The following is a 26,522-nucleotide window of genomic DNA, read 5'->3' as shown; positions in this document are numbered from 1 at the left end:
GGGGGGGGCGTGCCCACACCCAGTCACGACTGCATTCGGCCCCGTTCATGTCCAGCGCCACCGATGACGCCGCAGCCACGCTCGACCCGAGGGTGGCGAAACAAGGCGTGGAGCAGCCGAGGGGGTGGGTGTCCTGCCGCCCGCAGCCCGCGCCGCTGCGGACCATGAAGCGAGGACAAAGAGAAACGGCTCATGATTCGTTTTTTTTTTTTTTTTTTCGAGGAAGATGATGTTTTCACTCAAAGGAGAGTGGGATTATCAATAGAAAAGGGCGCAAAAAACAACTATGGGCGGAATGCAGTGCAATAAGTTGGTGTCCAGTTGCGCGGCTCCCATTCGGTCCGACCCGACCTTCGCTTATCGACCGACATCGACCCACCTCCGTGTCGATCGTATCGATCGAAGCTGCATCGATGCTCGGCACGATTAGGCAGCTCGGCCAGCTCGGCTCACATCAGCTCCCCAGAGAGAGGTCCCACAGCCCTGAGCCGGCCGATGCGAGGCGGCTGTGCAGATCCGGGCGCGGATGGGGCGGGGCGGTGAATAATAGAACTGTAACTTGCTTACGTGGGACTGCCACGGGGCGTGGCGGGGCGTGGCGGGGCGTGGCGGGGCGTGGCGGGGCGTGGCGGGCCCCATCATAAAGCAGGAGAGAGGGCGGTATTGGCCAGAGCACTGCGTGCGCTTCGCGGGGCTCGGGGGCGTTCTCGCCCCGCCCCGCCCCAGTTTGGCCAACGGTACGCCTTCCCTCGTGGGTCCGGACCGCAGCACGTCTCCCGCCGCCACCGCCGCCACGCCCCCAGCACGCGCTGTTAATAAATGTTAAATCAGTCCGATCGTGTTGTATGTGTGAGTGTGTATGAGAGAGAGAGAGAGAGAGAGAGAAACTAAAGGGCAAGAAAGAAAGAGGGGCGATGAGCTTGGGAACTGTCTGCGCTATCCCTCCGCCCCACCCCGCCGCCCCGCGTAGGAAGTTAATCCACACGATTTGTATCTCTGTCAAAGCCGTCCATATTGCCTCATCTCCCACGCGAGCCGCCGCTTGATTGGTGCTCTAATACAAGGGACGCGCCCCAATGACCATTAATCGTGTGCTTCGTCTAACGAGCCCGGAGAGCTGCTCGGAGAGAGAGAGAGAGGGGAGAGGCTGACTGTCACGGGTTCAAATACGCCAGCGGTGGTGTGCGGTCGTTCTCCTCTCCACGCCCTGGGCCCTGCCTCCCACCTCACACACACACATACACTATCTCTCTCTCTCACACACACACCGCACGCGCGCGCGCGCGCGCACACACACACACACACACACACACACACACACACACACACACACACACTCGCCTCATTGGAAATTTGAATCGAGGTGTATATAACTTCTCCAGGCCCTCGGCAAGTCACGCGTGCTCGGCTGGGGCTGGGCGCGCGCTGGGTGGCCGGTGGCCAGGCCGCCGTCGGACAAGTGTGTCCCGGGGACACACACTGCAGCTAGTCCCGCTCCCAAGGTGCTGTACAGTCCCGGCCGGGTGCGATATGCATAATGACCGCATCGCTCTGGAATGGCGTGGCGTGTCGCGGCCGTACAGTCGCTGTCAAAAGGTTGCAATAATGCGTCAATGCCGGCGAAGGGGGGAGGGGGAGCGGGCTGGAGCACTACGTCAATGAAGCAGTCAATAGATATGCAGCTTGTGTGTTCATTTTGTCGCCACGTTGTGTCCTCTGTTGCAGCTAGCCGCGAGGCGGCGTTCAGCCTGGCGGTGCAGGCGGCCGCCATCTCCTGGGCGTCCGCGACCGCGTGCTCGCGCGGGGAGCTGTCGGGCTGCAGCTGCGCCAAGAAGCCCCCCGGCCACCACCGGGACCCCCAGCCGCCGCAGCAGCAGGACGGCGTCGCCTCGGCCTTCCGCTGGGGGGGCTGCTCGTCGGACGTGGAGTTCGGCGCCAAGCTGTCGAGGACCTTCACGGACGCCGCCCACCCCGCCTCGCTGCTGGACAACGGCCACTCGGCGTCGCGCCGGCTCATGGACAGCCACAACAGCAAGGCTGGCCGGAAGGTAGGTAGGGTCCGTGTGCTGATCCCCGACCTAACCTGGGCGGAGCAGGAGAAATCCCTGCCGTTGACAACGCGGGATTCGACACGCGCTTGACCCCGTGAGTGTGGGTGGCTTTAGAGCTGTCGCAGCGCTCTGTCCTGCAGCTCAGCACCGCTGTCCAGCAACACTGTCCAGCTCTGTCCACCTGGCGGTCTGCTTCCGCCCGCCGCCGCCTTGACGACCGCGTCCCCGTGAAATAAACGCCCGAAAGACGCCGCGCGCGCGTAGTTCTATGGCGGGGCGCTCGGCCCCGCCAGCCCCGCATTCCCGGCGTCCCGAAGCGGTTTGTTCGCCGGCCATAAAAAATGTTGAGGTTCTATGACGGATAGCCATTAAGCGTCGGCGAGGTGTTACTAATCCGGTTGGAGGCGGTGGCCGGGCCCTGTGCGTCGTCGGCGCACGCGGCCAGCGGCCAGGCGGATTGAAAGAAAATGGCAAGGAATTCCGACTCTTTCACTCGCCCTCTCGTCCCTTCTCTTCCTCTCCGTCCGCCTGCTTTCGAGCCCGAAATTCTTGGGACTAGACTACAGCCTTACTTGTAAAGTAATGTGGTTTAACTGACTGAGGGCCAGTCACCAAGGGGACTCCGCGCTGGAAAATAATAATTATTTGCAGTAAATTACGGGAGCTCGGCGCCTGCGAGACTCGAGGTAGGCCACCCCGCAACACACGCATGCAGTGCAGGCAAGATGTGGCCTACCTCCCAGGCGTTATGAGAGCTTGCAGAACCAGAATGTGTTCTTGACAGGTTTGCAGCGGCGAATGACAGACGTACTCTTTGAGTAAGGCGACAGGCGAGCGGTACAGTATGAGTGTGCGATCGGCGAGAACCGGCCACCTCGTGGTGGTACACCCGAACCCGAAGGCGGAGGTAGGGTAGGAAGACGTGGCGCGCAGCGCGCAGCATGAAAACATCCCGTAGAGAGAAAAGATGACCACGCTGAAAGAAGAAGAAGAAGAAACCAAACACAAACACGCGGTCCTATTATGCCTTTTGCTCTCGTGCGCGCATGCATGCTTGGTCGCGGGCGATGGTGACCGCTGATACATTTCAAAGCCACACACACACACTACATAGCTCGGCGCCGCGTGTGTTCGAAACTCCCGCCGCCTGGTCCGGCTCCATTCAAACGGAAATAATGAGCGGCTTGGCGCTTGCATTGTCCCCCCGAGGTGGCCTGCAGGCCGGGGGCCGCCAGGGGCTCACTGCAGCGCCAGTGCATTATTATAATCTCCCGCCCGTGTAGGGCCCTGCCCTGCTCTGCCCTCCTCTGCCCTGCTCTTCCCTCCTCTGCCTTGTCCTGCTCTGCCCCTCCGCTGACCACTAACGCCCCCCTCCCTTTCCCCTGCGTCCAGTTTCCTTGTCGTTCCCTTTTGTGAGGCTCCCATTGCTTTGTCGCGCTCCATGTAATGTCGCCCGCGCTACCGATAAGGAAATCACTCACGTACCCGATAATCGTCGAAATAAAACTAGAGAGGAAAGAGAGTATAATCTTAAAGCTCCTCGTGTTACGCATGCCTGTCACACCAACGGGCGGCAGTTTTTCATCCTTTAGTTTGGTCCTCTTTTTTGTCATGCTCTCCCTTTCGATTGCGACTCCAATTCGTCCAGCAGCTCGCTCCGCGCGGCGCGTGAAATGCAAAGCTGCCCACAAGGCTAAATAAACAGCCCAAGCCGGACCTTTCCCCGCCAACAACCATTTATCTTTACGGGGCGCGGAGAGCGGCGGCGTAGCGCAGCGCAGAGCCAAGTCGCGCGGCCGTTTATGAAACGAAAGATTTCACGAGAACGACGTCCATCTGTTAAATCAGTGGGATCTTAAGTGTGACTAAATGGTGACGCAAATGTTGTCGTTCATTCCGCCTTATAGCCGCCTTATAGCTTTATCCGCCGAGACGCGCGAGGGACGATTGCTGGCGCGGGCGCGCGCCTGTGTGCGTGTGTCTGTGTGTGTGTAAGTACTGTAAGCCTTAAGATGTGTCCACATTTTCCCACAAGCGCAGCCACTGGTGATCTGTCCAGTTTGCATTCAATAACGCGCTCCTGCAGTAATGCTGGGTTGTGAAAGGGAACAAAAAGGTGTGGTAGTTGGGGGAAGCAGAATACAAAAAGAATGACAACTTTGTGAAGACGCATCTGAATAAGCACTGTTATCCGAGGGGTGCCCAACTCTAAAAAATCGTGTACACCTGATTACCAAATAGTTATGATTACCAAGGATTACCAGAGACTACCGAAGATTACTGAAGATTACCCATGATTACCAAGGGTTTCCCAAGATTACCACTGACAAAAGATTACCAGAGATTACGAAAGATTGCCATTGATTACAACTGATTACCAGTGATTACCAAAGATTACCAGTGATTACCAAAGATTACCAGTGATTACCAAAGATTACCGGTGATTACCAAAGATTACCGGTGATTACCAAAGATTTTTAGGAATTTCTTTGCTGGATTACTCAGTGATTACCAAAGATTACCTTGTGATTACCAACGATTACCTGGCGATTACCAACGATTACCTAGTGATTACCATGGATTACCTAGTGATTACCATGGATTACCGGTGATTACCAAGGATTACCGGTGATTACCAAGGATTACTGGTGATTACCAAGGATTACCGGCGATTACCAATGATTACCGGCGATTACCAATGCTTACCGGCGATTGCCAATGATTACCGGTGATTACCAGGGATTACCTACTCTGTGTACACCTGATTACCTCAGTTGGGCACCCCTCGCTGTTATCGTTAGGGTGGGCGTAGTATGGACCATAAAGCTAACCAATCGTAATAAGACTGTCCTAACGCTACGGGACTGTTTCAGGTTCTCCTGCCCATGGGCCAGGCGCGTCATTTTCAAGCAGTTCAGGGCTGATCGTGCCTCACCCGGTTGACTTCACAATTCAACAATTGTTTAGGCTTTTTAGACGCTATGATATAGATGAAGTTACCTCGTCACCTCCGAAAGGATGTCCACCTGCGAATTGGAGTTAATTCATCGTGACCCCCCAAAACTATTAAGCTCACAGACCGGAAGTCAAAGTACAGAAGGTACTCTCCCTCAGAAATCGACGTGACCCCGCTGACCTCCTGTGCTCTTGTTGCAGGCCGTGAAGCTGACGCTGCAGACGGACTGCAAGTGCCACGGCGTGTCGGGCAGCTGCAGCGTGCGCACCTGCTGGACGAGCCTGGCGCCGTTCCGGCTCGTCGGCGACCACCTGATGGCGCGGTACCGCGCGGCCTGGCCCGCCGTGGCGCTGCCCGTGGCCGTGCAGGCCGTGCCGGCCGGGGCGCGCGCGCGCCGCCACCCCGTGGGGCTGCGCCTGGCCCTGCGCGCCGCCAGGAACTCGCGCGCCCCGCCGCACCCCGCGCGCCTGCCCCGACGCACCGACCTGGTCTTCCTCAGCGTCTCCCCCAACTATTGCGACCCGGACCTCGCCCTGGGCTCGCTGGGCACGGCGGGCCGCACTTGCAACAGGACCTCCCGCGGTACGTGACTTACACTAACTACCTCGGTTTGATGGGGTGGGGTACCTTTTTCACGGTAGGGCAGTTCATAAAAGTGTTTCGGAGAATACGAAAAACACGTCTTCTTGGATCACAGAGGAGTTACTTTGTCGTAGCGTCTTTTAAATCTCCTTGTATAACCCTAAATTTAGAGTCTGTGAAGAAAGTACCTCGACACTTCAAAATGACGTAATGTACTGGGTGGCTTAGAACCTTGCTACACTTTCGTACAGCTGTAAGGGGTTACCCTACACGGTCTCCGACCGTGCCGTGTAAAAACCCTGTGACCCCGAGTGAGTATGCAACACGCCCACCCCTCGCGGTCGTATGCAGTGCCACTTATAGCTTAAGAAGGCGTAAGTGGGGATTTTCAGCCAACGGGTAAAATGCGTGCAAGCGCCCCCTGGAATGTGGCCTGGGTCTCCATCTGCTCACCGTCCTGGTCCTTGCCCCTTTAGGCGCGGACGACTGCGGCGTCATGTGCTGCGGGCGCGGCTACAACACGCGGCAGGTGACGCGGAGCCAGCAGTGCCGCTGCAAGTTCCACTGGTGCTGCTACGTGCACTGCGAGGTGTGCACGGACCGCCACGAGGAGTACACGTGCAAGTGAGCGTGCGTGCGCCCAGCGTCGGTCATGTACATAAGTGTATGTATAAAATGAAAATTGAAAATAAAAATAAACCGATACTAAAAACTCTCCCTTGCGCCGGAATGTTGCATTTCGAAATTTCGACCATACTCTCGGCCCCCGTTGACGCGTCGCGGACACGTCGCGCTCACCCCCGGGCCCGGGCCATCAGGAAGGCCAATATTTGCCACCACGGCGCTCTGCCGCCGCCCAGGGGCTCCCGTCGGCTCCTGCACGGCTCCTGGCACCCGGGCGCAGCAGCACCTTTTATGAGGTGCTAACTCGCTGACGGTTTGCGCCTCGACTCGGCGGGCGCGAGCGGGCCAGGCCGGGCACGCTGCAGCAGGAGGCGGAGCGCATCTCAAACACTCTCTTGCTGTCCTTTGTGATGGGCCGACGCGAGACCCGCGCACTTGCTTCGTTCCCAGGCTCCGCAATGGACCGCTTCGCGCCTCTGTCACCCGGAGGCCTGCCAAGCTTCCTGGAAAGGCTTCGGGTGGGTACATGTTGGTGGGCCCTCGAGGTGACGGTCGGACTTACTCGACGAGCTTCCTGGCTCACGAGTACGCGTGACCGATTATGGGTTGTCACATAGAAAACGCGGGACAGGTTCAACTTCAACTTTAATTTTCTAAAAAACATACATTTAGCGCTGAGGTAGTGGGAAGAACATGGAAGATGTGGTAGACTAATACGTGACCCCGAAAATCATATCACAGTCGTTAGATTAGTTGACACAATGCAAATTACAGAACACTTAACATGATGACTCAAGCGAGGGAAAGTCTCGTTACTTGTAATTAGCCTACAGAGGTCTCAATAGAAGATAGTTAAACCTTAGGACTTAGAGCTTAGTTTTATTTTAAAACTAGAATAAGTGCACTATTTTCCTGAGGGATCTTCTAACTGGAACGTTTTGTGAATGTGATGCCAGCGCGAAGTGTCGGGGTTCATGGTTGTTTCGCGGTTTTCTCCCAGGGTCATCTCGTAGTAATCACATCGCCAGTTGGCGTCCACCAATATGATGGTGTGGGTCCTGAAAACAAATGGCGATTTGGTTATCAGATCTTTTCTCGAGTTTGGCGCTCCGAGCTCAACGCACCTCGTCCCGTAGGTGGGGTGCCTCTGGAACACCACGCTGTGCATGTGCACCGTCTCCTTGCGGAGGTTCCCCTTGGCCGCGCGGCCCTCCAGCGTCTCGTCAGGGTAGTGCCTGTGGGGATGTTCAGCAACGACAGTTAGAATACGACCGAGCCGGCGCCCTTCACCCGGCCTTCACCTGCCCCTCCGAAGGGAGATGACTCCAAAACTCACTCCTGATTCCACTTGAGCAGGCCCTCCAGCTCCGCGACGAGCTTGTCGCGCTGCGCGGTCGTCTTTCCGCACCGGTCCAGGATGCCCTCGAAGCGCTGGCCGCCGGCCGTCACCTTGCGGAAGGGCTGGTGCACCAGCGAGTTGCCCAGGGCGAAGCGGCCGCGCCGGAGGTGCGTGACGGAGCCGCCCACGCCCTCCTCCTCCGTGCAGTTGCTGTAGTGCCACAGGCCGCCCTTCGAGGGGCTGCGAACACAAAGCAGCAGCACCGTGAACGCAAGCAGCCAGTCATTAGTAAAAATATCCTTGTAAATTCACAACATTTTTTGGTATTTTTATTTACATAATATATTGTTAATTTTAGACAACCCATTCTTGCTTGTCAATCAATTTCAAGGCGATACTTGCTTGTAAATTTACAATTTCAATATGTAATTTTACGTCACACATCACGGAAAATTTTGCCGTATACTTACGACTTTTTCAGTGTGAGAAAAGTCAGCCAGCTAGCCAGGTAACTGGGGCCGAATACAAAATGAAATGCACCGCGGAACGTACTTGAGGTCGATGGTGACGAGGTGGAAGGCGCTGTACTCGGTGCCGATGGCGGCCAACTTGTTCGAGTAGCACTCGGCGTGCTCCGCGCCGCGCACGTAGTCCGCCACCAGCATGCCCCGCGGCCGCGAGTCGGGCTTGGACGGGGTCCCCATCACGTTGAGGAGGGCCGCGAGCCGCCCGGCCCCCGCGGTGTCGAGCGCCAGCCATGTGCCGCCCTCGCGGCCGGGCTCCATGTCGCGGCCTGCGGACAAGGGAGGGAAGTCAGCTCGAACGCCTGCCTGCGAGGCTACACACGCCAGTGCGATGGGTTGCCTGCCCGCCAGGCGCCCGCCAGCCGACCGGTGGTGCTGCGGCGCCCGCGAGTACGCAACCTATCGGGCACGGGCACCTGTCGCGACACATGTAAGTAGCACCGCGAAGATCGTGGGCGCGGTCGCGGAGGCCGCACGGCATATTCGGGAGTGGGCTGGCTACGCCCACCTCCTCACAATCCCTCGGTGCCACCCGGTACTCGCGTACGTACCCCCGAAGACGCTGGGCGCCTCCTCCCAGTGGTGGGCGTAGTCCGTGGGACGGCGGTAGTGCTCGTCGCGGTTGGAGGCGAGGATCAGGCGGTAGCCGTCCTCCGCGGGACTGTCGTTCACCTCCACGAACAGGATGCACATCGTGGGGAAGACGCTGCTAATGTCTGGGACAAAACAAAAATTATGGAGCCTATTCGAAAAGGTTTCGCGAGAAATTACAAGATGACAGTGCAGGCTGCGATCCCTGCCTGCAGGTGCGGCCGCGGTGGTGGTCGTAGTGCACACTTACGGGCGTGTGATAGGTAGTGCCCTTCGCCAGCGCCCCAGGAGAAACTAAGTAAATAGTGCCTTATCACTAACCGCCTCAAACATTTCCCCGTTGCACTCTCGTGTAAAGTGTCTTCTCACGTTCACGCGCGCCGCGCCTCAGTTTCCGCACTCGATCTAGACTAATAAAATTAGCATGACTTTGCATCTCTTCCACACAAACCTATTGCATACATGATCGCCCCACATATGCAGGCGCCTTGCGTGGGCATACACTGCTATAGCTACACTGCAGGGGAGGGGAAAAAAATTGGGATGGGCCTGTCCGGGATTTGAACCCGGGACCTCTCGCACCCGAAGCGAGAATCATACCCCTAGACCAACAGGCCGTGGTCACGTGAGCGCGATGAAAGCGGAATTGATTCCCCACCCCTCTGTTGCCCTCGCTTCCCCCACTCCCGCGGCCGGCCGCCCTCCCACCGCCCCCCTCCCCTTCTCAGGTCATATACAGTACAGCCCACAGCTGCAGCGCAAACCCATCACTTACTTTGTCTGGTGCCGCAGTGTCCGACGGGCTAATAATCGGGCGATAAGGGGGCGCGGCGGAGAAAGTAAAGGGGTCTACGGCCGCGAGCGCGAGCAGCTGATCTCTGACTGATCAGCTGACAGAGCGGGCCGACACTACTGCGACACTTCTCGCGGCGGCGCACACGGCTAGTGTCAACCGTGTCAACAAGACAGAGGCCGAGGAAGAGAAGTTGATTACCTTGCTGAGGCTGCGGCGACTGTTGCCGGGCCGCATCGACGACGTTTGTTTCCTCACCGCTATCAACGGGAGCGGCGACAACTCGACGGAATCTGATAGACGCGACAGTCCGCTGCCGTGTCGTCTGCGAGCGGCGTCTGCCAACTCGGTACTAGCAGACGATATTTCACGGAAGGACGCCAACGCCCCGACACTTATTCACTCCCGTAATTGAATAATACAAATTTATCCGAAATGGCTTCAATCGCTGAGATTGAAAGCGTGGAGGAGATTTTGAACGGCCACCTACCCGAGGCTGAAAGGGAGGCCGTCAGGAAGATTTTGTATGGGAAAGAGACAAAGTAAGTTTTGTTGATTGTTTTGTTGTGATTCTTTTATCAATAGCAATATCCCCTGTATTTCTTATGTTGCTCTTAGTATGTCTCTAATGAGGCAAGTTAAATAATTAAAGGCTTCTTTTTCCAATTTCCCATTGTGTATAACAATATAACCTCATCAAATAAAAAGATATGAATTAATACAAATTGGTCAAGCTCATGAAAAATGGATCTCATTGTTTGATATATGTCCATTGTGGATCCCCATTCCGATGTTAACATATTTTTGATTTCATTACTGTGTTGCAGGCCATTGACCATACCGCAGGCTGCTATTTCCTTGGCTGAGAAAGAAGACTTTGAAATTAAAGGCTATGCCTTTGCTGCAGCTCAGGAGCAACTTCGATCACCTAGGTTTGTCTTCCTCACTCATCATCACAAACTGTTTCTGAAATGAAACCATTTCCTATTTGATATTTATTGTTACATTTCTTCTTTAAACATTTCTGCAGGATTGTAAGAGTAGGACTCATTCAAAATAAAATTGTTGTCCCAACTGATCGACCAATCAAAGAACAGAGGGACGCCTTACACCAGCGTATTTCAACAATTGTGAAAGCTGCTGCTGATGCTCATGTTAACATCATATGTTTCCAAGAAGCATGGAGTAAATTCAGATTCATTTTACAGTTTGTGTTCTTAATCTCTATATGCCACTAACACAAAATTTATCCTATAAAATTTTCTTTACAGCTATGCCATTTGCATTTTGTACAAGAGAAAAAAAGCCATGGTGTGAATTTGCTGAAGCTGCAGAGGATGGACCAACAACAGAACTTGTTAAAGATGTAATTAAACCTCATTTTCTGCTGCACAATATGTTTCATATTTCTTTTTATGTTACTTATAAAGTTCCTTCCCACAGCTCAGCAAACAGTTCAACATGGTTATCATTTCCCCGATTTTGGAAAGAGACAGTCTTCATGGAGATACCATTTGGAATACAGCTGTAGTTGTCAGTCGAGGAAGGTATTTGGGAAAGCATAGGAAGAATCATATCCCTAGAGTTGGGGATTTCAATGAGAGTTCATACTACTTTGAAGGAAATACTGGCCATCCTGTATTCCAGGTAAATCTCTGAACAATTTTTAGGCTCTACACTGTCTTTTTTTTCCACTATTAAAAATTCTATTACATTTGCTTGTAGACGGAGTTTGGAAAAATTGCTATAAACATATGTTATGGACGTCATCACCCTTTAAATTGGTTTATGTTTGGTGCAAATGGGGCTGAGATTGTTTTCAATCCTTCAGCAACTGTCGGAGAGCTTAGGTAACGAATCGAAAAGGTACCCAAAGTGAAGTATAGAATCTGGATAATTATTCAGTTTTATGAGATCCATCTATTTTATAGTGAACCACTCTGGGGCATTGAAGCACGCAATGCAGCTATTGCAAACAGTTACTTTACATGTGCCATCAACAGAGTAGGCACTGAAAGATTCCCAAATGAGTTCACCTCTGGTAATGGGCAACCGGCTCATAAAGATTTTGGACACTTTTATGGCTCCAGTTATGTTGCAGCTCCTGATGGATCTCGCACACCTGTAAGTGCTGATTCACCAGATAAGTTGAATTACTTGAAATAAATTTAAATAAAAATCATAAGGAACTCATTCCTTTAGGGTTTGTCAAGAACAAGAGATGGGCTGCTGATTGTCGAGATGGACCTAAACCTGTGCCGTCAAGTTCGTGACGTTTGGGGTTTCAAGGTAAGAAAGCTGAAATAAATAATAAATGTTTTTTCTCACTTTTATGGGTTAGTAAAAATATTTAATCATCTTTTCTGTTTTTTGCAGATGACTCAAAGACTAGACATGTATGCTACCAGCATTGCAGCTGCAGCTGAACCAAACTATGAACCAAACATCATCAGCTGAATGCATGTGGGGTATTTCAACAGTACGCAGCTTTAATATAAAGCTAAGTTAATAACAATGATTTTATCTAGCTAACCAACTGTAATATTACTTCAATATATATGTCTTTTACTGTGCCTTAGTAAGTGTAACACATTGAAAGAAAATTAATATATAAAATAAGGACTAATGAAAGAACTATGTTTTATATGTGGATTTTTCCATGGCCACTAATCAATATGAACTAACTTCACAAAAACTATGACTGATTCATGAGAATTAAAAGAAATAAAAAATATCACAGCAAATAATTGTGCACTTTACACCACCCTTTTCGGAGTCACAGATACCACAGGGTAGCAAAAATCACAGGATATTAACAACAAAGTACCACAGCCAAAACTTAATTCCAGCACCATAATACCGGTAACTCTGATTTGAAATGGACCTGAGAGACATGTTAGTTTAATATGTAAAATATTCAGTCCTTTACAGCAATAAAAAAATGCTATCGTTCATTGGAAAATTTGATGACATGCACAATGCAGTACACAGCAAACATTTTGTGCCCTTGAGATTCTATTAATCATTAATTAAAATATATAGATCTTTAAATGAGTATCTGTTGATTGGAATACATGTAGAAAGTTTGTGTAGAATGTTGTAGGTTCTATTCATGAAGATAAAACCGTGTTTGTACTGCTTGATACAGTAGTCCCACTGCTTCTCGAATTAGGAGTCTGTGATAGGTTTGATATTCGTGAGGAATCTGGTAGTGCTGCAGTCCTTGAGTTAGAGCCTCGCTTTATGATTAATGAAATAGTAAATCCTACCAGAGTTACTCCTTGTATCCCAGCTAAGAGGAAGAAGTAGTAATCCAAATGGCCCTAGAAAAAAAATCGTAAGACCCAGGTATTAGCTCAGCTGTATTGTTCACATCAGAAAATGAAATTCCTATTTGCAGTCACCTGGAAATGGTCTCGGTCTTGTGGAATCCATGCTGGGCTTAGAGCACCAATGAGAGCTGTTCCAAGCAAAGATCCAATACCTTCAACAGCAGAAAGAAGCCCCATCGCCACAGCCTGTAACGGTTTAGGGGCCGTCGAATAGACATACTCCAGCCCTTTGGGAGAAAACTATTGTAATAATACTTCTCAAACAAAGGGGAAATTATTAGAAAAATGACTTAAGAATTGTTAGCATACCTGCAACTCCTGCAAATACCTCTGCCATACCAACTAAGCAGTACTGTGGAACTTGCCACAAAACAGAAACGTCACTTGAATTGTATTTCCTGTTGTGGATGATTTGCTCAACATGGTGGCTAAGAGACAAAAACAATATGAAAGCTCTCTTTAAATAACATAAAGCAACAGAAATTGTAGTAGAAAGGTTACTCACCCATCATGCCAATGTTGCATTGAAATAGTTTCCAAAAGACCTGCTGACACAGCTGCACACAAGCTCAGTGCCATACCTACAGCTGGAGAGAAAATTTGAAAAGTATGTAAGCAAATAAGAAATCCAAGGTAAGAATCTGTTTAACACATAGATTCAAAAATAATTTGATACCTATTCTCCCAAATAGAGTAACTCTGACCCCTCTTCGGTCAAGAGCTGGATATACAAATCCATTAAGTAAAGGAATCAAGCCTAGGATAAAAAGTTGATCAAATAAACTCAGCCAAGAAGTGGGAATCTAGTTCAGAAACAAAAATATAAGATCACTAGAGATAAAAATTTAGTGAAGGGTAGAAACAGAATTTCACAAGACATACATTAAAGGTGTTATCAGGTGCCAGTCCAATTTTGAGATGCACTCCTTGTTCTTGGAAGCCTGTTTCAATCTGTAATCAAAAGACATGTAAGAGAGGCATTTGTACACTGAGCATTTGTTAATAATATCTATCATCTTACCTGAAAAAATACCAGCCAATAGGGTAGAAGAAGCAGCAGTAGCAAAAGAACGGACCCAAGCTTTTTAACATCTTCAACAGTTGAGTCATGGTGAGAGCCTCCATACCGCATTTTAGCATAATCAAGCCATGAAGGAGAATTCACTGGATTAGGGTTTGATCTACTGGATAATGCTGGCGACCTGCTAATTCCCCCTCCATGTCTTTACACATAAAACTTAAAGCATTCTTAAAAGTAGAAAACTGATTATCATGTAAGATCTTGTGTCCTTACCGTTGAAGGTTTGATTTTCGCAGATTCCAGCAGCCACTGATTCCTTGATGAAGAATTCTTAGAGTTGAAAGGAGGGGTGAACTACCAGGTCTATAAATTACATAATAAGGCTTTCCAACAGCAAGTAAAACTAATGCTAGTGTGACTCCAGCACCTGCTCCCCCCCAGGCAGCCAAAAATCCTCCTGCAACTGTTGCTGGTTCTTGGGCAACTAATGATAAAAATCCAACTCCTAAGAGGGATCCAGAATTCACGCACCAATAGTACCAATTAAAAAATTTGCGCACAGATTCTCCACCACCATGTCGAACCTTAATAGGGATAGAAAAATGGCAAGGTACTCTATAAAAATATGGAAAAATACTTAAAATACCATCAAGAAAATTTTTGTTGTTACCTGCTCTGCTCCAAATGAAGGGAAATTAGCACGAACTGTGCCAGCAGCAACACCAATACATGTGAATATGATATACAACTGTGGCAAGGAGGCATGGGTGTTGGACCACAGAATACCACCAGCAACAGCTGTCAGCATTGCAAACCCAATCACATACAGACCAAGTCCCAATATCAGTGTCCAGTAACGACCTGCAGTAAAATAGATAGTAAAATGATAACTGATAACACATGGTAAGACATATATATACGTGGTAATGCTTATAGATTATACGCAGATAAAAACATACCTAAAGCACCGTCTGCGAGCCATCCTCCACCTAATGCTGAAAAGTGAGCGATAGCTCCAACCACAAGCACAGCTGTCATTGCTTCCTTAGGTGTATTGCCACCTAAACTCAGAAACACCAGCAGATTTGCAAGCAGTGCATAATATGCTAATCTTTCCAATGTGAGTGCTAGGAGCACACATGTTGCAGCCTTTGTTCCTCTGACAGGATCCCATTGCAGACCAGACGACTGCGTTGCTAAATTAGGGGATGATCCAATGGGGCTGGGCTTGCGAAGAAGAGGTGTGCGCTCACCTTCCATTTCAGGAGAACAATATAAGAGTCAGCCTTCCTGTCAGACAAGGTAAAAAAAATAAAAAATAAACACAACAGAATAAGATGTGAGTTCTGAACCCGTCCACGAATATGAATGCTTAGGCTCTCATGGAACATGTTACGTCCCGTTGAGTTCCAAACCTATCATTAGACAAACAACAAAGTTTGCGCAGATTGACAAGTGCTGATAAGGAAGAAATCATACTTACCTAACCCGCAAAACCGTTTGTTAACAGCAGCAGAATTCACGGGAAGTGTGTCCGTCAAACGACTTGACGTGTGGGAACTTCTGGCTTGACAAGGAGTTGGCTCTTCGGTGCTTCCACAACCGCGCTGATTCCCTTGCCGCAGTATTGGTTTCATTCAATTCTTTTCTCTTAAAATGACTCAAGCAACTCCAGCCGAGTCCCCCCTCCTCTCCCTCCCCTCTCAAACTCAACCCCCTCGTCCTCATGCATGAGGCGCGCGAACCGGGTGAGTGGGTGGTGAGCAAAATGTTCATCGAATCTAACAAAGTATTGTCAGAAATCCGTTATCACGCATGATCTTCTTTCCCAGCGGGGTACCAATAAAATCGAGCCCTTTGACAGCAATCATACGTGATACCACTGTTACCTCTTTAAAGTTGCCGCGCAAAGTAGAGGTTGGCCGGTCAAGAATCGAATCCACATTCGAGATCAGCAGACGAACAGTCTTTTGTTAAGTCCAATCTGCAAAGTACACGTCATATTTGAAATTTTTATATATTGCGGGAGGACTGACATTGCGTTGCTTTTGAGTTTTCTGTTCATTAAACATGTGTTTGCGTGTAGAAACGTGTATGAAGATAAAATGAAGTTCTGCCGTTTCTTATATTATGTGTTCATCGTACAAATCATCAACAGGTAGGGTTATGTACATGACAGCATTTTGCTACATTCCTTAAAAGTAAAGATTGTCTTCTACATTGGAGTAAATTTTCATAAATTTACGTTGCTGCTACTAGTTTAAGCCACCTGAAATATCATTAAGGATGCCACTCTTTACGATCCAGTATTTAAGACAAAAATTGATCAGGATGATCTTTGTTACTTTTAAATTTAGTTTTTAATAAATCTTTGCATTATCATACTCTGCGTTAGTTAGCTCACTGTACAATGAGCCTGTTCTTTATATTTATTACTGTTGTGAGACCTTTGTTTATGTTGTTCTTAGTTAAGAAAATAAAGTAAAATTATATGGACATATTTCTTTCAGCTGTATTGCCAATATCGTCACAAAGACTGAGGCTCCTGCTAGTTCTGCAGGGAAAACAGATGACTCAGCCGACTTAAATGACACCACCGAATTTTATAAAGAAATTGATCCTGTCTCCTCTAACACATTGGCCGTAAATTCATTACCCACAGACACTTTCAAGGACACCCCCAGTGAAATATCAGAGGTTTGTTGCATCACCATAGCTTTAGAAAACAAATTATGGAAATTGCACATCACATTCATTCTGCTAACTTTGATGTTACAGAATGTTGGACAAGCATCCCAAATAGAGTCAAGCTTTGAGGATGTTTCAAAGTCAAAGCCCATTGTTGATGAAGTTGCTGTCAATGAGAAATTACCAGGTGTCCTGAATCAGGGTACCTTAAGTCAGGAGTATGTATCATTCCCTTGAGCTTGTTTAAGCTTTCACACTGACCTTTTCTTTTAATACACTTGCTTTGTTATTTTTCAGTCTTCCCGATACAGGGACTGTAGGTGTGGTAACGCTTGTGGACTCAGCCTCAGCAGATCTTCAAAAGCTTGCTACTTCAGCATCAGCAGAGGTTACAACCGACAGCAAATATGAAAAGGGCTCTAGCGAAAATACTACAGCTGGAAATCTACCCCCAATCGTTATTTTACCACCTGCCAAAGTTGACCTGGTCAATGAAAACCATCAGGCAGAGGTTATAACTGAAGCTACAACTGCTAATGTACCAAATTCAGAGCCACCAGTCGTGAGAGCTGAACCAAAAGTATTTCACTCATTTTTATCTTGCTTGGATTCTGGAGTGAATTTATAAGTGATTCTGATATATCATGTTCTTTTTGTTAGGTTGTTGAGCAGACTGTTAAAGTTGAAGACCATGTAGAACCAGAAACAACAGAAAAAAGTTCTCCATCCATAGCTCAGCCAAATACTCAAGTTTTTGGCAAACCTTTAGAGCCAGTTTTGCCTCCTCCTCCTCCTGCCCAACCCAGTAGCACCCTTGATGCATTACCTGTGCCATCACCTGAAATTCCTCAAGAAGAAATACCATCATTTAGTGAATGGACTCAAAAGCAATTGGAGGAAGCTGAAAAAAAGAAAGGCATGTACATATCCCAAACTGTCTTTATTTCTCTTTCTGTTAGTTTTTTTTATTTTTCATGTAAAATTTTCTACACAGGACAAAATAAAACTGCTAATTCCCCTCCATCAAGAGGACCTACTCCAAGCAAGATGAGATCTAAGAACTATGCATCCCCTGATTGTGGAGCAAAAATTGTTGCTACGAATCCAGAAGCTGAAAACCCTAGTGGTGTCTTAGCTAACTCCAAAGATGAATACCTTATCAATAAATGCAGTACTCAAAGAATGTGGCTCATCATTGAACTTTGTGAAGCAGTTCAAGCCAAGAAAGTAAGTACTATCCTTATTTTTTTATGTCAATGTAAATGTACATATTAGAACCTTACCTTATTAGAAGATTTAGGTGAAGCTCAAATCTTATACCCCTTCAATTTTTTTTACAGATTGAATTAGCTAATTTTGAGTTATTTTCATCATCCCCAAAAGAATTCTCAGTTTATTTAAGTCATAATTTTCCGACTCGTGATTGGTCCAGTGTTGGTCAGTTTACAGCTAAAGATGAACGAACAGTGCAAAGTTTTAATTTGCAACCTCATTTGTTTGGAAAATTTTTGAAGGTAAGGCACACACGTCAATGTGTTTTCCTAACATCAGAAATTACTTTAATTCACTATATTGTGGAAATTATTTATGCAGGTAGAGTTCAACTCTCATTATGGAAAAGAACATTTCTGTTGTACGTCTCTTATTCGTGTTTATGGTACAAGTGAATTCGAAGTGCTAGAAACTGAAAATGAAGGTCATGGTTCTGCTCATGAGCTTGATGACGATGATGATGAGGATGAGCAGCCTGTTGGTGTTGACACAGGAAAACCATCCAAAAATTTATTCGGACATGCGACTGATGCTGTAAGTACCAGAGAGCTAAATCTTGATGAAAACTCTGATGTAATTCTAAGTCTGATAATTATGTGAGTATTATGTCTCTAGGTGTATACAATTGTTCGGAAAGCAGCTGAAGTTCTTGTGAAGAGTGGAGATAGTCAAAATCAAAGCCAAACTCTGGATCAGAAAAATGCTACTGCTTTAATTCCTTCTTTCCAAGTGCGACCTCGACACTGTAGCACTTTGCGCCACCTTATTGTTTGCAATAACTGCAGTCCTGAATTTTTTGATCAAGTGTACCATCTTCTTAGTTGCCAGGCAGAGGATATGCAGGCTTTGATTGAGTCAACTTTTGTGCTTGATGCCATTAATAACAGCCAGTTATGTTCTTTATCTGGCCTCGATTATATAGCCAAACGATATTTGGCAGCTCCATTGCGAATCCAAAGTGAAGATCAATTGGATCAAGCTGGATATTTGGCAGCCATGTTGCCAGCAGAGTATATTGCTGCGCTGTGCAACATCTTAGCTGTGCTAGAAGGGAAGGTTGTACTAAACACAAGTCAAAGTGCTATGGCGCAGCAAGGAGCCAGCATTATTGGCCAACCCTCTCAAGATTCACGGGAGTCAGACCTCAAAAACTTATTAATTGAACATAAGGCACCTCAAACCTGCTCAATGGATGCATCATTTACTTCATCAAACTGTCAATCTGGTGGTAGTTCCCCTCATACTCCTGATGTATCAACAAGTTTTCCAGGAAGCCAACCAGGACCTCCATATGCATCCATGGCTTCTGAGATAAAACCGACAAGAACACTAACTAAAGAAGAGGTTAGAGAAATTTCAGCAGAGGAAGCAGCTGTTCCACATGCTCCAGTAGAGAAGTCTGCCATCAGCCCTGATGTAAAGGCAACCATTCAGACTCCGTTCAATGTGAAAATTGAACCATCTATGATCTCAGTTAATATGCCTGGAGGATCAGCGGAGAATCCGAAGGCTAGCTCCTTTATTCCTGAAGTACCTCAGGACCCCATAGCACCTGAACAATTGGGTATTGATGCCTTAGACAGAGATAAAGATTTAGGTGATACATCCTTTGGCCTGGATGGAGGGGTTTCTGAAGATCAAGAGCCTTCGAAGGATTTAGATGCCCTTTTCATGGAAATGAAAGCACTCGACAACACTGAGGAAACTTCTTCAGAAGCTGGGTCAGCAACAACACCAAGCAGTGTGGTTACTCAAACTCGTGTTCCTTCTCAGCAAGCTCAAAAAGAATCTGTGTTCTTGAGGCTATCAAATAAAATTAAGGTGAGTATTAACCTTTTGCATCCTCTTATGTCACATTTACAGGGCATGACAGTTTATTAGCAAGACATCTATTAATCTACCTTTTTCAAGTTTTTTGTCTGACTTTTATTTCATTTTTTTCAGGCCCTTGAGCGTAATATGTCTTTGAGTGGTCAATACTTGGAGGAGCTTAGCAGGCGCTACAAAAAGCAAGAAGAATTGAGCCGTGCATTGAATAAAACATTGGTTCTTCTCAGAGAAGAAATCCGAAAATCTAAAGACAGGGAACAACAAAGAGATAGTGATATTCTGTTTCTTCGCACTCAGTTAATTCAACTCACAGCAACAGTTGAAGCTTATCAGTCAGAAAAAGATAGCTGGCAGCACAAGGCAGTTGTGAGTTTTCTGTATTGGTTTAATTCAACCTTAGCATTTTGGGTCTGTTCAATTTAAGTGCATATTGTGAATCTATTTAATTCCCTTTCTAGGTTTTCAGTCAACACTTTGCTCTGATAGTCATTGAGATAGTTATGTTTGCTGTCGTTATCTGGATGTGCCGACGGTTACCCACTGATGCCGGCAACATGTCATCTACTGGCTCGCAAAGGAAGTGGAGCACAGGTTGGCGAAAGGTCAACAAATCAAATGTTAAACACCTGAGAAGACGTAGTTCCCTTGATGGCCTCAGCAGTTCCAGTGATGTTAAAAAGCGTCGGCCTAGTGAAGAAGCTCTCCAGATTTCAGGTTTTTATCTCAATATTGTATTTGTCGTTAAGTGTTGTCTCAGTACAGTTTTTAATATCTGTCTTTTCACCCTTAGGATCATACAAGGATTTACTTTTGCAAGATGAAAACGTAGTTGTGGTCCAAGGAGAAGATATCACTCATGAAGGAAGTGATCAAAACTGGTTGGCTGTAACAGGCCCAAGAGATCAACGGCGAAGGAGAAAACGCAGGAAAGAATGCTTAGTGAAATCCTCATCTAGCAACAACCTCAGCCAATATCAGGCAAATTATTCTCAGACGGTCACTAGAAAAATTTCTGCCCCCATGCATTCATACTCATTACCTATTGAGAGTGGTGAAATTGAAAGTCCTGAGGTACAGAGCACCATGAGACAGGCCCATTCACCATCAAATTCGCCCAACAGTTTGAAAACGGGGGATATCTGTCAAAGTGAGGCAGCTTTCGCACCTGACTCCCCATCTTCAGGTAATATTATCTCCTATCAGGCCGCTCAAATTCCTCCTGGTTTTACTGAAACCGCAACTTCTGCAAGGAGTAGAAGATCCTTTAATTTGGCTGAAGCCAACCTTCCATTTCACCCATCTGTATCACCCGATTGGATGATGAATCACCATGATGGTGACAGTGGAAGCAGTGTATCTGGTCAATCAAGTCGTAGCAAAGGTTTAGATTCTCTTGAGCCAGTGTGCAATAGTAGTCAAAGTGATAACCAAGGAATTTTAATGGAAGATAAGAAGAAAAAATTGGGTAAGAAGGGTGGTCTTAAAAGTATGGTAAAAAAATTCTTCTAACAGTGCATTTTTCTTATTGAAAAAATGAAGGTGAGGTCTATCCATTAGTACCATTCTTCTCAACCCTTTCTAGTCCAAGCCAAGTTTTTTTTAGAGAGACAATTTTTGACCCTGATTCTACTGGATAAATAGTGTCCAAGTATTCTTTTTAATTTGTTGATTTAAAATTATGTCATTCAAATTCAGCCCCAAAGTTGGCTCTTAAATTACCAAGTGGTAAAGTTGCGATGATAGTTAACATCACCATGGGACTCACTATTACTTTTTATGTACAAAGTGCAAAGTGTCTGAGTAAAATAAAAAATATAGGTCTATTAAGAGATAAGTGAATAAATTGAAAAAGGGAGCATGCTAAGCTGTGACTCTTATTAACTGTGATTAAGGTTGCACATTTGTATTAAATGTCTCCACATTCCCCTTGGAATTTTCTTCTTATGTTGAAGTCCAGTCAGTAGCTGGATTAAGATTTAGAAATTAGAAAAACAGTGAAGCTTTTATTTTCTGTAATTTAGTCAACTAAGTCATTAGGTAGAAAATTGCTTGATGATGATGAGTCTCATAATGATGAAGATCATGGAGACCTCAAAATCGCGTTGGTCACAAAGTTCCTGTTTGCCTGAATTGGGACACCATGCCATGCAGGGATTTATAAAAATAAATGTTACGAGTTGTATAGTTATACAACAGCATGTGCAGTTGTTGCATATTTCTAATTAGGGCAATCCAATTGACTGTTCAATTCATTTTATTTATTATCTTATTTATTTGTTAGGAATTAAATTGAGAGGCTTTTTTGCGTGTGTTGCAAGTTTTCAATGTGGTGTGAAGTAAGCTATCACTGTCTGTTGTTTGTCTAGTCAATTATCTTCCGATGTATTTCTTTCTTCCTATAATAGCTTGGGAATGTGTTCACAGACAGGTCTGAGATTTGCTTATGGCTAGAAGAAATTGTACTTAGTTACTAGAGAGGAATTTTGATCCCCTCTATAATTTGTTTGCGTTGAACATTACCAGTTACTTCTTTTGTGAATTTCCTCACTACAAATCACTAAACAACAAAAAGAAACAACTTCTAGTAAACATGAATGAAAATTTACTTACAGTTCGCTTCAGAAAATATCTTGTTGATCTAACATGTGACCTTGTTTCATCATGCAAATGGCTGTGAACTGTAGAGACTGGTGATTTTTCCATTTGTCTTTTTTTTTCTTTCTGAAATTAAAGGAACTGTGACTTAACTCTTCAGTACCATTGGGTCCAAATGTAAGGTGTATTATTACTGAAACTTGTTTTGGTAGCTGTTAAATTGAGTGTAAGTTCATTTTGTGTTACATGGTTGCAGATTTGTATCAAGCGATTGGACTGTAGGTTATTATCTAAGTAGTTTCAAAAGTCTAAGCTATGTACAGGTAATTTGCCAGAAACTTGTGATCTGATTATTATTATTATTATTGATGCTTAAATTATTCTGATTTTTATGATTGTTACTGGGAGTCTTACAATACACTTAAAACTGTACATCAGTAAGAACTTGTTAGTTTTCAATAAGTTGAAATTTCCTTATATACATATGTGTAAATCTTTTAGCTAATTGATCGAAGTTTATGTATTATTTATATTCTAATCTAGGTAGTGATTAGTTTGCTCAGAACTTGCTGATCACAATTTTCTTTGCATTTATGAGAATTATTTCCTCTTGTAATCGCCCCAAGTCAAAACTCATCTTTAAAGATGTTGGCAATTGTGTGATTATAAATTTTACTTATCGAGATGTATCACGTGACTGAGCTGGATCTGGATAACCAGGTCTTGACCATTGTTTTAAATCTGTCTTATCTTGTCAGCAATTACAATTGATTCTTACTGGGTTTAATTTTTCAGGTAGATTCTGCTTTGTCTGTAGTTATGTTCTTCCAGCTTCAAAGACTAGTTATTCAGTGCATCTGAATTGATCTAAATACTTCTGACTTTATTTTATTTTAATCATGGGAAATTGTTAAGTTTTGTGAGGTCGTTTCTGAGTTCACGTTTCATAGATCAAGGAGGTCAGATTATTTTCAGTCTCAATTACTATTATTTTATCAATTTTGTTCCAATTAAACGATTTTCATGGTCCAAAGTAAGATGCCATTTCCCCCTCCTTAGACTATGTATTTATAGGAAGAAAGACTGTTCTATTGTAATGTAATGTTTATTTCATTTGAATCAATTGAAATGAGAGAAAATATTTTTCTGGTTACCATGCTGTGACAATACTTGGGGTGGTTAGCTTTTCAATTTATGCATATCATTTAAGAAAATGTTTATGGACCTTAAAGAGCTAAAACCTGAATTTAGTGTGAACAGTTTGTTTTATGTTTAAAAATTTGAGCTAAGTGATCTGTATCCAATTTCCGTTTTATCTGTTGCCTTGTTTCTTGTGTTTATGTTTTGTGTTTTTATTAATGTACAAATTGCCTTGCACTTCCGTAAGCATATATTGCTGGTGAATTATGTATCAAGAGGCAGAATTTGTTTTTGTGTTTGTCCATGTTCTTTTTCTGCGAGAGATTGTTCTTGATGGTATCTTAAATTTATGTTTGATCAGCTCTTTGATAGATAAAGAAAGGTACATTTTCTTTTGTGTATCACCAATTTTCATTTTTCATGTCATTCCTCACCTCATGTATGAATGCTGTGATCATGTAGATCCCCTGGTTTTCTTGGTCATCAGATGAATTTCCTTCTGTGCAAAGAAACATTAATGGATTAATACTTACCAATGACTACTTGAAAAATGTATCCATTCAATTCATGTTCCTATCAGTTTGAAGTACAGTTAAAATGCTCTTCTTCTAAATGTGTTTTGATTCCAGGTTTCCAAATTCCAATAATGCAAAAATAAATGCCATCCAAAGCAACAATCATTCATTTTGTATAGTAGTTTACAATGCACCAAAATACAAAGACAAAGATACACATATTTACACTTGTATAATTCACAGCATTTTGTCACATGTTTTCTCTTATAAAAAGGAAGTAAAAGTAGCGTTTTGAGTGTGGGTCCCAGGTGAGAGTCCAACTGAACCCTTTGAGTCGAGCAGGCCTGCACAGGAGGCGGTGCAATAGTTTTCCACTTGCCCCCGACGGCCTCGACGGCCCTGGCCGGTGCGGGTCAGAGGGCGTCATGTCTCTTGGGGTCGCTGGCGATGAGCTCGCGCCGCTTCCACACCCCTGGCGCCGACCCCGCTGACGCCGGCGCGGCGCCCTGGCCCTGCGAGGCGCCCCGGCCGTGGCCCGCGCCGTGTCCGGCCTGCGTCCCCGGCCCCACCTGGGAGGCCAGCAGGCTGCCCATCCCCGCCGAGGACGGCGACCGGAGCGCCTCTGGCTCGGGGATGTGCCTCGTGTACCTACGCTTGGTGTACTTCTTCTTGTCGTCCACGGCGGTGGAGGGCGCGGGTGCGGCGGAGGTGCTGCTTGCGGCCGCCGTGCGGCTGATCCTGAGCATGCGCTCGATGTCGGCCGTCTTGGACCTCAGCACGGCGCCGCCGATCGAGGAGATGCTCGGCGTGATGATCCTGTCCCTCTCCCGCGCCGACACCACCTCCTCCCGGTAGTCCCGCATGTCGTCGAAGTTTGCACTGCCGATGAAGGAGGTGGTGGCGCTCTTGGCGAGCTCGGAGCCAGAGCCCGACGGAGGTGCGTGGTGGCCGCCGCCGCCCGTCAGGGAGGAGATGATGCGCTGGTAGGCGCTGGGCTTGGAAGGCTCGCGCTCCCGCCGGCCGCCGATACCCGCCAGGGCGTCGCCGCTCACGGCGGCGGCGGCGGGCGCGGGAGTGTCCCCGATGGACGTGAAGGTGACTCGCTGCACGACCACGCCCGGGGTGAGCGTGGTGGTCTGCACGTGGTGCTCCGAGGACGTGGACGCGGTCCGGCTGTACGCGGCGCGCCGGTCCTGGACGGCCTGCATCTGCGGTGCCACCTGTGGCACCTCTGGTATGTAGTTGACGTTGCGCACGAGCGGGTCGGGTGACAGGGGCGGCGAGCTCGCCCAGGACGGCGGCGAACTGCTGCTGTTGCGGGGCGGGCTGCTGTAGGAGCCCACGGCCGAGTCGCGCGTGCCCTGCGACGCCGTGGCCGCGCCGCCCGCCGTCGACGAGTCGCTGCCCACGCTGCCGCTGCCCGAGCGCTGCCGCCGCCGCTGGCTCAGGCTGGTGGACGGGCTGCCACCGGGCACACCCGTCGACACGCCGGACCCCGTCAGCGATCCGCGGACAAGCCCTGGGAGGCAAAGCGACATCGGTCAGGACCCATAACGTGCACCCGTTGGCGCCGCATCCCCGACAAAGACTCTGAGTTTCTACTGACCGACGGTCACCTGGTGCCTCCCACCGCTGTCCTGCACGCCGTCCTCGATGTAGGGGATGTCCGAGTCGTCCACGCTGAGGGCGAAGGCCGCCCCTCCCGCACCGGGGACGGGGATCTTGAGCGAGGCGGTGATGACCCCTTGGCCCGAGCCCGTCCCGCTGTCGGCAGAGTCCCCCGCAGAGTCGACCCGCGACCGCCGCCTGCTGCCACCCCCGCTGCGCCGGCTGCCCCTGCTGCAGAGACAGGCCGTTAGGTCGTTCAGTTGTGCCACATCCCTGTGTGGCTACTTTTACCCGCCGGCTAGAGTCAGCTTAGTACACAGTTGTAGCTAGAATCGACACACCCGCATGTAGCTTCATCCGAACCAAAACTGCTGGCCCTGAGATCGACTCCCGGCCGGGGCATACTTTTTTTTTTTTTGTCGCTTCTTGCCTCCTGTTAGGCAGGCCGAGCTCAGAACTCTCACTGGAATTGTCAGGCTGGCAGCCGAGCGTGCTAAAGCGTGTTCGTGAACAGAGCGCTGGCATCGTCGCTGGTTCGAATCTCGTCCGCGGAAATTTTTTCCTGCTCTGCTGGCCATGTATCTTCGGTCGTCAGCGACAGCTGAGGTCCGCTTGTCGCCGGGGTCTATTTGCATTATCGTTCCCCCGTGGCTGAGTAGGTAGCGTCCCGGCCTTGTGTGAATTCGTTCGCTGGTTCGAAACCCACTCGAGAAATGCTTTTGGCGCTCGGCTGGCCACGAGTTTTCAGTCGTGCGACACCTGATGTGATGGGCCGGTACGCAAACAGTCGCTGGTTCGAATCTAGTCGACGGAACCCTTTTGCCACTCTGCCGGCCATGTGCTTCCGGGTGTGAGTCACGAGTCACAGTGGAGATACGCTTCTATACAACAGCCTCAATGGCTCAGTTGGTAGAGCGCGCGCTCTCTATGCGGATGGACGGTGGTTCGAATACTGAAGACCATTTTTCGCGTTTTCCCGGCATCCTAATTAACTGACCAGACCTGCAGCGAGATGAGGAGGTGGACCTGGTAGACCAACTACTCAGCAGGTCCCGAAAAAA

At 47.5% G+C, this 26,522-nt stretch overlaps 6 protein-coding genes and 1 non-coding gene across 12 annotated transcripts in view; 3 read left to right on the top strand and 4 right to left on the bottom strand.

Annotated features, from left to right (window-relative positions):
• LOC113207257 (protein Wnt-7b-like) overlaps positions 1-6,304 on the top strand; it is a 14,852-nt gene extending 8,548 nt beyond the window's left edge. Inside the window, exons 3-5 of the mRNA XM_052267726.1 lie at positions 1,726-2,048; positions 5,208-5,589; positions 6,066-6,304. Coding sequence (XP_052123686.1) covers positions 1,726-2,048; positions 5,208-5,589; positions 6,066-6,217 — 857 coding nt within the window. The 3' untranslated portion in view covers positions 6,218-6,304. The remainder of the gene's footprint in view (positions 1-1,725; positions 2,049-5,207; positions 5,590-6,065) is intronic.
• A 536-nt stretch (positions 6,305-6,840) lies between these two features.
• Positions 6,841-9,800, bottom strand: LOC113207241 (transport and Golgi organization protein 2). Of its 3 annotated transcripts, none has more exons than XM_026423719.2 (6): positions 9,662-9,800; positions 8,628-8,792; positions 8,105-8,345; positions 7,550-7,792; positions 7,338-7,448; positions 6,841-7,271 (listed from the first exon to the last, which is right to left on the bottom strand). In XM_026423719.2, the coding sequence occupies exons 2-6, from the start codon at positions 8,767-8,769 to the stop codon at positions 7,118-7,120; spliced, it is 891 nt and encodes a 296-aa protein (XP_026279504.1). In that variant the 5' UTR covers positions 8,770-8,792; positions 9,662-9,800; the 3' UTR covers positions 6,841-7,117. The 3 variants fall into 3 exon arrangements, with proteins under 3 accessions (XP_026279504.1, XP_026279502.1, XP_052123711.1); XM_026423717.2 differs by lacking the exon at positions 9,662-9,800 and adding an exon at positions 9,443-9,591; XM_052267751.1 differs by lacking the exon at positions 9,662-9,800 and adding an exon at positions 8,918-8,938.
• Positions 9,213-9,284, bottom strand: Trnap-cgg (transfer RNA proline (anticodon CGG)). Its single transcript has one exon. It is a non-coding gene; the product is annotated as a tRNA-Pro (tRNA).
• A 52-nt stretch (positions 9,801-9,852) lies between the features above and the next one.
• LOC113207240 (beta-ureidopropionase) lies at positions 9,853-12,207 on the top strand. The gene is made up of 9 exons (XM_026423716.2): positions 9,853-10,002; positions 10,288-10,392; positions 10,491-10,645; positions 10,732-10,826; positions 10,904-11,107; positions 11,186-11,310; positions 11,392-11,584; positions 11,663-11,749; positions 11,837-12,207. Exons 1-9 carry the CDS (start codon positions 9,896-9,898, stop codon positions 11,915-11,917), a joined length of 1,152 nt encoding a protein of 383 aa, XP_026279501.1. The 5' UTR covers positions 9,853-9,895; the 3' UTR covers positions 11,918-12,207.
• Positions 12,208-12,376: 169 nt separating this feature from the next.
• LOC113207239 (solute carrier family 15 member 4-like) lies at positions 12,377-15,521 on the bottom strand. 3 transcript variants are annotated; one of them, XM_026423713.2, is made up of 11 exons: positions 15,297-15,521; positions 14,773-15,103; positions 14,484-14,674; positions 14,087-14,397; positions 13,814-14,015; positions 13,675-13,743; positions 13,469-13,595; positions 13,298-13,379; positions 13,102-13,220; positions 12,865-13,019; positions 12,377-12,783 (listed from the first exon to the last, which is right to left on the bottom strand). In XM_026423713.2, exons 2-11 carry the CDS (start codon positions 15,071-15,073, stop codon positions 12,571-12,573), a joined length of 1,770 nt encoding a protein of 589 aa, XP_026279498.1. In that variant the 5' UTR covers positions 15,074-15,103; positions 15,297-15,521; the 3' UTR covers positions 12,377-12,570. The 3 variants fall into 3 exon arrangements, with proteins under 3 accessions (XP_026279498.1, XP_026279499.1, XP_026279500.1); XM_026423714.2 differs by having other exon boundaries at positions 13,814-13,997; XM_026423715.2 differs by having other exon boundaries at positions 13,814-13,994.
• A 237-nt stretch (positions 15,522-15,758) lies between these two features.
• LOC113207231 (SUN domain-containing ossification factor) lies at positions 15,759-23,951 on the top strand. Its single transcript, XM_026423700.2, has 12 exons — positions 15,759-15,971; positions 16,324-16,510; positions 16,592-16,719; positions 16,799-17,081; positions 17,162-17,417; positions 17,496-17,728; positions 17,842-18,015; positions 18,095-18,307; positions 18,389-19,594; positions 19,718-19,969; positions 20,062-20,317; positions 20,394-23,951. The coding sequence occupies exons 1-12, from the start codon at positions 15,919-15,921 to the stop codon at positions 21,110-21,112; spliced, it is 3,960 nt and encodes a 1,319-aa protein (XP_026279485.1). The 5' UTR covers positions 15,759-15,918; the 3' UTR covers positions 21,113-23,951.
• Positions 23,952-23,993: 42 nt separating this feature from the next.
• LOC113207232 (uncharacterized) overlaps positions 23,994-26,522 on the bottom strand; it is a 20,042-nt gene continuing 17,513 nt past the window's right edge. For both annotated transcript variants that reach the window (XM_052267748.1, XM_052267749.1), the window contains exons 11-12: positions 25,460-25,692; positions 23,994-25,372 (exon numbers count right to left, since the gene is read on the bottom strand). In XM_052267748.1, coding sequence (XP_052123708.1) covers positions 24,267-25,372; positions 25,460-25,692 — 1,339 coding nt within the window. In that variant the 3' untranslated portion in view covers positions 23,994-24,266. The remainder of the gene's footprint in view (positions 25,373-25,459; positions 25,693-26,522) is intronic.

This window comes from Frankliniella occidentalis, unplaced genomic scaffold (assembly GCF_000697945.3).
Source record: "Frankliniella occidentalis isolate FOCC.00 unplaced genomic scaffold, Focc_3.1 Scaffold58, whole genome shotgun sequence".
Taxonomy (NCBI): Eukaryota; Metazoa; Arthropoda; class Insecta; order Thysanoptera; family Thripidae; genus Frankliniella; species Frankliniella occidentalis.
Note: the sequence above shows the minus strand (reverse complement) of the source record. Positions and strands in the feature narration are given on the sequence as shown.